Below are 8208 nucleotides of genomic sequence, written 5' to 3' on the forward strand. Positions count from 1 at the left end.
TTGCATCGGGCTCCCCAGGCCTGGGCCTCCCCTCCGAGGCGGGCGGAGAGTAAGAGCCCACAAGCCAGGCCCCGACCTGGCCAGCGTTTTGCTTGGTAACCCAGGTGACTCCTGCCGTTCTCGCCTCTCCTCAGGGGCACGGGCCTCGCGGGCCAGGCCCCGTCTCAGACCTGACACCGAGAGCACAAACAGCAAACGGCACAGGAGACGACGCATGGAGTCCCTCGGAATGAACGCGACCGTCTCCACCCACACGGAAACGTGGGAGAGAACCACAAGTTCCCGACACGATTCGCTCCTTAAGTTTAAGAATGTCAAATTTAGAAATATTAAAGTTATGTTTAGGGCAACTTTGTTTATTTTCCAAGATAGGGTTTTTGGTCTTTTTAAATTAGCGGTTTACCTAACTTTCACGTTTTGTGTACTTTTTTTAAGTTTTGCCAGATAGAGGGAGGGGGAGAGGGAGAAAGCACCCCCGACGGGGCGTGGCCACACCACAGTCCCATCCCCATCCCTCCACCCTGGCGGGGTTTGGGGCATGCACACACCTAGTGTGTCTTACAGGCTCCTGGGGCTGGGATTCAAACCACTTGGTCAGCCATGTGGGGTCCAGCCCCTTAACCACCAGGCCACATAGCTGCTCCTTTTTATCACTTTTAAATGTTTTTCCCAGCTTAGGTAACTGTAGAACTCTGACCTTAAATGTAATTTCTGCTCCAGAATAGGAAATTGTGTGGAAAATCAGGTTCCTGGTCCCACGGGGAACCCCTTTCTCACACAGGCAGGTCTGCAGGGACCCTTTCCTGCTGTGTCCCCTGTGGTCCTCTGCGCGAGTCTCCCGCCTGGGCTGCCTCGCTGCAGAGTGGGAGCCGCCTCCTGTCTGACCCGCGCTGGGGGTTCTCGCACACCTGCTTGCTGCAGCCCGGCCACTCCTGCCCCGGGAGGTGCTGCAGGGCCGCCCTGCAACACAGCCTGGTCCTGGGAGAGGCGCTGGCTTCGCTGTGTGACCTGGCGGCCGTTCCTGACTGTGCCTGGTAGGCTGTGGTCCCTGTGGAACGCTCTCATGCATGTTGGGGAGAGCTGGGCCTGCGTCCGTCCGTCTGTCCGTCAGCCTCTCCAGGCTGTGCTCTCCTGCAGCGGTTGGGGGACTTGGCTCTGCTGGGGTGTGCCTAGTCTGGAGGACATCTCGGTGGCTATGGTGCTGTTGTCACCGGTCACCAGGCCTGTCCCTGTGACCTGTAATTGTGGGCTGGCTGTAACTGCACTGCGGCACACCCGTAGCTGCCCGGGTCCCAGTCTCCAAACGCGAGGTAGGTTTTCACGTGGCGTTCCCCTGGGGGAGGGCCTGTCCTTGAGGGGCTGTGTCCACACCCTTGTCTTGGGGACCGCCGGGGGCTCAGCAACGTCAGGTCTCTGCTGGGAAAGGAGGAGGCATCTTGGGGAGCTGGTGCCCAGGACCCAGGCCAGCGTGCCCGAGGGCTCGGAGATGGTTCTGGGCCCAGCGCTGCTGAGACGCGGCACGGCCCTCAGCTGCGGGCACAGGCCAGGGCACCAGCCGGTTGCCTAGGGAGTGGCGTTGGGCTGGGCTGCAGTGGCAGGGGCGCCGTGAGCAGCACCAGGAGCCAGCCCCCAGGTGTCTGTCGCCTGCTGATCACCCGCAGTGGTTCGAGGTGCTGCACATTGGGAGCCCTGTCTGGGGACGGCCAGCGGGGCACGGGGAGGGCCCAGGGTGCTGCCTCTCACCGCGAGGCCCTCCCACGCCCCCCACGCCCTCAGGAATGAGAGGCCCCCATCGCTCTGCCTTTGCCAGAGTCTAGCCTCGGTGTGTGCCCCGATGCTGTCAGGGGGGAGTTGGGGACTCCCAGTCAGGAACGGTCTTTGTCCATGGCAAGCACACACGTCCCGAGTGATATGAGGGTTACCTTTACTGCCGTTCTTTGGCTGTAACGTGCGTGTGCTCGCTGGAGGCACAGTGAGAGATCCCCCAGGTGACCACACTCCAGTTCCTTCTCTGTTCTTCTGGATGTTGGACACACGTGCCCTGCATGATTTTCAGGTCGCCGGGTCTGGGTCTTGGCCCACACAGTCGGCCGTGTGCGACGCAGTGTCTTAGTCCCCACAGCACCTCCTGGCCCCGAGGGTCGTTCTGTCAGAGTATCTCTTACAAAGTCTTGGAGACGAAAGCCAGCCTTGCAGTTTTTGATGTGACCTGGAAACAGAAATGGGAGAAGAAAAGACGATTTGGGTAAAAGCAGGGTACGGGGACAGGGTAGGGAGACGTTCGCTTAAAAAACGTGACTTCTTGAATTGTTTACTTTGCGGAAAGCGAAATGGAGCATATTGCTAGGTGAAGAAGCTGTTCAAGTTTTGTTTTTGTGAAAACGTATTTTAGGAACCAAAGCCAGGATTTTAGAAATGGGACATTCTTTAGGACAAACCGTATTCCTCGGGCAGTTTGGGATTTGGGGCTAATGCACATGCCACTGTGATGTCTGAAAATGGACAGGGAGGCGGGCCGTCAGCGTGGGGTGGGGGTCTTCGGTGCACCCACCCAGGCCCAGAAGGGGTCAGAGGTGAGGCTGCCCACCCCTCCCGGAGTCCGAGCCACCGCAGGACCACAGGCCCTCCCTTCCCGGCCTCGCTCTGCTTGGAAACTGTCCATCTTGCCGTTGGGACAGCCGGCGCTCTGGAGGGCCCTTCCCAGCCCGTCACTGGGTCAGTCTGCACACCCCACATCCCCAAACTCCTTTGCGCAAAGCTGCGGGCCGTGTTCTGTGGCGAAGCCCCGCCTCAGGCAGGGCCCCGACCTTGCTTTCCTGGGTCGTGCCATCCCCCCAGTCACCATGTGGCCCCGACAGGACAGATGTGGCTCCGGGACAGGACACTGCCTTGGGCGGCACCAGCTCTGCCCTCTGCAGCCATCGCAGGGTCCCAACCATGGGGTCCCACCCAGGGTATCGCCAGGAGCGCCTTGCCCACCGCGTCACAGGGGAGCTGTGCTGGCCTCAGCACTCCCCCGTCATGACGCACACACCTGCACTCATGCATGTGCAGTGTTCCTCATGGGATGGCGAGAACCCCCAGCAGGGGTGGCCCAGGCCCCTGTCACACTGGCTTGCTGCCCCCAAGTGGCCTGGCCAGTCTTCTGCTCAGAGTGGCTGTCGCACCACCCACCAACTGGGGCTCTGACACCCATGAGTTTTCTGTGACCAGGCCCGATCGCTCCACGGGAGATGCAGGCACAAGCCTGAGGCCCGAGGGCTCAGCATCAGACGTGGGATCTGGCCAGCGTGATGAAGGTCAAAGGCGAAGGGTCTTGACTTAATTGCCTCTTCGTGTTTGCAGTCGTCGGTCCTTCCAGAAAGAGCAGCCGTAGGGAGGCCCCGCCCAGCCTTGCCCACTCGGTGGCAGCCCCTCCTGGGGTGCGGGGTGCAGGGCCAGACCTGGGCCAGATGCAAGTCCTCAAGCTCCTCGTCCTTACGTGAGGCGAGAGAGCCGCTGTAGGAGGCCGCAAGGGGGAGGGCGTGAGTGTGGGGCGCGTAGCAGGCATGGGCCAAGGCCCCCCCGTGGCCTGACTGCAGACAGGATGATGGTGGGCGCATGCCCTGCTGTGCACCTGGGGTCCCAGCCGTGACCAGCCGCACGTGGGCAGGAGGCAGCGTGGTGCTTGAGGCTCTGGACACCCACACGCCGACCGTCGTTCCAGCTTCACTTTCCCTCTCTCTCTGTCTCCCTTTGGTCAAATTAAAAAATAATAATAAATAAAACTTAATAAATATTTCTTTTAAAAAAGTTGCAATGGTGAAAACTACAGCGTGTAATAAAAGCATGCTGCTCAGGGCCAGCAGTTGGCGTAATGGCTGTGGCACTGGATTCCCATGTCGACAGCTGTTCGAGTCCCAGACCTGGTGGCTTAATCTCACGCCGCGTGCGTGTGCATGCGTGCCCAAGATCCCAAGAGGAGAATGGAGAAGGGATTGTGGCGAGGCCATCTCCCTGGGAGGTGATTTCTCACTTTCTGTCTCTCTGTCTTTCTGGTGAGTACATGTGCCCTATAGCAAAAACCTCTCCAAAAAAAAAGAAGAGAAAAAAAAAAGCCTGCTGCTTGTGGATGAGTATTGAACCCAATTCTACACAACAGAAGGCGGGCTGCTCAGGGAGCAGCCACGCTGCTTCCTGATGGGGTGAGAGCGTTTGAGCAGAAAGCTGGGACTGGTTCCTTTTTAACCTCCCAACTCGGATAAAAATGGGAACCAATTCCCATGTCTGTGTTCCACAGAGGAGATGCCACCAAGCTGGAAGGCTCCATCCCCAAACCAGCTCTGGCCACATGGTGTTGGCCCCATGGTTGGGGAGTCCACGGCACCCACAGGGCCCTCGGCTGCTGGGGTCCACCCTCCAGGATGTCGAAGGTGCAGACTGCGGGGCACCAGCCCTCCTGCCTGCTCTTGTCCCAGAGCTCTGCGCCCCCACCGCCCTCGCTGGACCCAGGCGGGGCCGCAGAGAGGCTCAGCCTTGCACCTCTGCAGCCCCCGTTCTGCATGGGGTGGCTGAAGGACAGGTTCGGGCACGTGTCACGTGGTGTGGCGTGTCCTGCTGACCTGACCATTTGTGTCAGTGAGCTGCGGGTTTTGGCATCATGCTTCCAAAGGGAGGACACAGCCCTCAGCCCAGCAGTGCTCACAGGTCCAGGTGGCGACAGGACGTGGGGGTGACACATCATCCTGCTCCGACAGCCTCCCGCAGGCCATAGTTCGACACCATTGAAAACTCTCGCCGGGAGTCTCAGAGGCAAAGGCGTCTGCCAGCTGCCTCGCGGCCGGCCTGGGTGTGTAGTTTTGGTGTTGGGTGTGGGGGTAGCGCTGCCCGGGAAGATGGCGGACTGGCCAGGCCCAGACGTGAAGCCCAGTAACAAGGCTTAGTGGAGAGCAGCGGGGACCCGACAAGGGAGACGCAGACATGAACGTGGTCAGCCGTGAGCCACTGCTCGTTCAGTGCTTGTCACCTACTCTGTGCCACAGGACACGCATGCTGGCTGGAGAGAGGCAGAGACGGGAGGGAGGGGAAGTGGGAAACCACCCCAGGGGGACAGCCATGCCAGTCCTTTCTCCTCTAGCCTCCTCGGGATTTGGGGCGCACATATGCACCTGGTGTGATTCTCAAGTCCCCATATCTGAACTCAGACTGCAGAGCTGGCCTTGCGGGATCCAACCAGCCTCCGTGCCTGCCGACCCTGCCACAGGCCCTTGAAGTAAGACAAGCCCCTGTCTGAGAGGGAGGCCTGGGCTCGGAGTACACGGAGAACCCGCATTTACTGTGGTGGGGACTTAGGCTGGGGACGGGGGCGCGGGCATGAGCCCTGGGGGACCAGTCCAGGTCTTGCTCCCTGCAAACCCTTCCAGTGTCACACTGGGCTCAGGCTCGGACTGCACAGGCGCCACGGCCATGCGTGAGCGTGGGGTGCTGGTGTGCGCCGTGTGTGGGTGGGAGCGCTTGTCAGGTGTGCGCTCGGACCGTGCCGTGTGGTCTCTGACCTGTGTGGGTCAGTGATCGAGACTTGGGCTCGGACTCGTTGGCTCCCAGTCTGAGTAGTGGCATCCAGGTCTGCCTCCTCCACACTCATCTCCAGCTGCGTGTGGGTGATGGCCAAGGATCTCGTGGGCAGGCATCCATGCTCACTTCAGGGCAAGGACCCCTCGCATGGCGAGCCCCACTGTGCCATCCTCCCCTGGTGCCAGCCCCAGCCCAGGCCACCTCACAGCCGGTCACTTCATGCTGCTGCCCCCCCAGGCACAGAACAGGCACAGGGCGGGGCCCGTCATTGAGGATGCTCGCCCCCTTCTCCTGGGGCGGACCGTGTCCTTCACGCCTTGGCCCTTCTTGGAGGCCCTTTCCTGCCTGCAGCTCTCGTGGGTGTCCCGTGGGAGCGCAGCCCAGTTTGGTGTGGTAGAGCTGGGCTGCCCTGGCCACCCCCACCCTGTCACCTGTGCAGGTCAGGTCCAAGGTGCTCTCCATGGCTGAAGAGAGGCCGGCATCTCTTCCACCAGCCTCGCAGCCATCTCAGGGCAGGGACCCTCCCACACTTTTCGTGGCCCCAAGTTTCCTCCTGCTGATCCCTGGAGGTACAGAGAGCCCGGCCCACTTCCAAGGGACTCTGAGAGCCCAGCACTACACACACACACTCATGAGCATGTGGAAGGCTGACCGCAGGCGCCACCTCTGGCCACGTGGTGTGGCTGTGAAAGGGCATCTCCTTTCAAAGGTCCCTGCAGACCTTGGTATGTCAGTGTGGAGCAGACGGGGACATTTGATTGGTGACGTGGTGTGACGCCTGGCCACTCCCGACCACACGCGCGAGCCCTGAGTGCCACCCTCAAGGAAGCAGCAGGCCTTCCCCGGGGCATATTGGCCCTGGTGCAACTCCCGTGGCTTCTAGATGTTCCGGAGCCCTCACGAGCTTGCAGGACAGGACCTGGGGCGGCAGCCTCTTCTCGTGGCCCCGAATGTAGCCTGCAAGGCGGAGGGTCTCGCTGCTGCGCCCTGCCATGGCCTCCTAGCCAACGTCCCTGCGTCCACATGGAGACCATGAGGGGCACGCCTGCTCCAATCTCTGAGCCCCAGTGCTGGAGGGAGGCCTTGGGCTTCCTGCAGAGTAAGAGAGATCCACACCTTTCTGAGAGCTCAGCCCAGAGGCAGTCTCTGGCTGGAGATTCAGGGGACTCTCCCACAGCTCCCAGCACTCTTCCCCCTTCCCTCCTTTTCTCCTACCCCATCCCCATTCGTTTCTTTCTTTCTAACCTGTTGGTCACTCACAGCCCCAAACCCGGCTTTCACTTGGGTGCTGGGGTGCCCTTCACAGGGACCTGCAGTGTGTCCAGAGCCCTCGAGAGAAGAGGTCACCTTGGCAGGATGAAGGGGCACAGAGAGGCAGGACCTGGGCCAGGGCACCCCTGCAGAGCAGCTGCCGGGGCACCGACCCCTCAGCAGGGTGTGGGGCCCAGGTGCACGGTGCCCAGGGCAGGGTCTGCAGGAGCCAGCCCTGCAGTGGCCCCAGAGCCGAGAGGCTCGATATGCAAACACAGTAAGGAGGTAACCAGCGTCATATGCCGTGAGAAAATGCCTTCTTCACCATCTCCAGTCATCCCCTGTGTCCCCTGCTGAGCCCCTGCGTCCTCACCTTCTGTCTCCTCAGCAGCTGTCCTGCTGCAGAGGAGCACCTCCACGAGCATGTGATGTCAGGCCATGGCCCGGGAGCTCCAGGGGCCCCGTGGTGTCCGGATGCCCTGGGAAGGCATGCAGCCTCCAGGCAATACCTGGCAGCGCGTGGGACTCGGGGACAGGCCTCGGTCTCCTGTCCAGCGAAAGCTCCGCTCTCCGCCTGCAGGCCTCACCCGTGTTCACGCAGCCATCACAGTCTGTTGTCACCCTCGCAGGCGCCCGCACTGCCTCCTGGCCACCAGGTCACATCTGGGTGCCTGTGGTCCTGTCTGGCGAGCTGGGAGGTGCTGCACTTGAGCGTGCCCGGCTGTGTGTCCACCATCAGTCCCCCTCTGCACGGGTGGACAGAGTGAGCTTGCACAGGCCACGGACACTGCAGTGTGGTCAGATGAGCGCTCTACACCGGAGTGTGTGTGTGGCATGGCACTCGGGCAGGGAGGTAGGTGGCTGAGGCCCTGAGAGTGGCCACCGGACCCTGTGCCGCCGCAGCCTTGCGTGGCGCCCCCCCTAACTGCCGCTCTCTGGCTGTTTCAGAGGAGGCCGACCCCTACAGCTTCGGGGCGGGCACCCTGTCGCGGAAGAAGAGGGTGCTGGTGGCTCTGCGGGACGAGGGCCTGCGCCGGCGTGCACAGCTCAGCATCGGCATGCCCCACGACTTCCGCCCTGTGTCCTCCATCATCGACGTGGACATCCTGCCGGAGACGCACCGTCGCGTGCGGCTGTTCCGGCATGGCTGCGAGAAACCACTGGGCTTCTACATCCGCGATGGCACCAGCGTGCGCGTGACTCCACATGGGCTGGAAAAGGTCCCAGGCATCTTCATCTCCCGCATGGTGCCTGGGGGCCTCGCAGAGAGTACCGGGCTGCTGGCCGTGAACGACGAGGTCCTGGAGGTGAACGGCATCGAGGTGGCCGGGAAGACGCTGGATCAGGTCACGGACATGATGATCGCCAACAGCCACAACCTCATCGTCACAGTCCAGCCGGCCA

The 8208-nt window shown here is 61.5% G+C and overlaps 1 protein-coding gene across 1 annotated transcript in view; it reads left to right on the top strand.

The window, feature by feature from the left end:
- The window catches only part of PARD6G (par-6 family cell polarity regulator gamma), a gene marked incomplete at its 5' end in the record, with an annotated part of 33572 nt that overhangs the window by 24849 nt on the left and 515 nt on the right, over nucleotides 1-8208 (top strand). Inside the window, 1 exon segment of the mRNA XM_014583080.1 lies at nucleotides 7753-8195. Coding sequence (XP_014438566.1) covers nucleotides 7753-8195 — 443 coding nt within the window.

The sequence above is a fragment of the Tupaia chinensis genome, unplaced genomic scaffold (genome assembly GCF_000334495.1).
Source record: "Tupaia chinensis unplaced genomic scaffold, TupChi_1.0 Scaffold144022_1, whole genome shotgun sequence".
Classification (NCBI taxonomy): domain Eukaryota; kingdom Metazoa; phylum Chordata; class Mammalia; order Scandentia; family Tupaiidae; genus Tupaia; species Tupaia belangeri.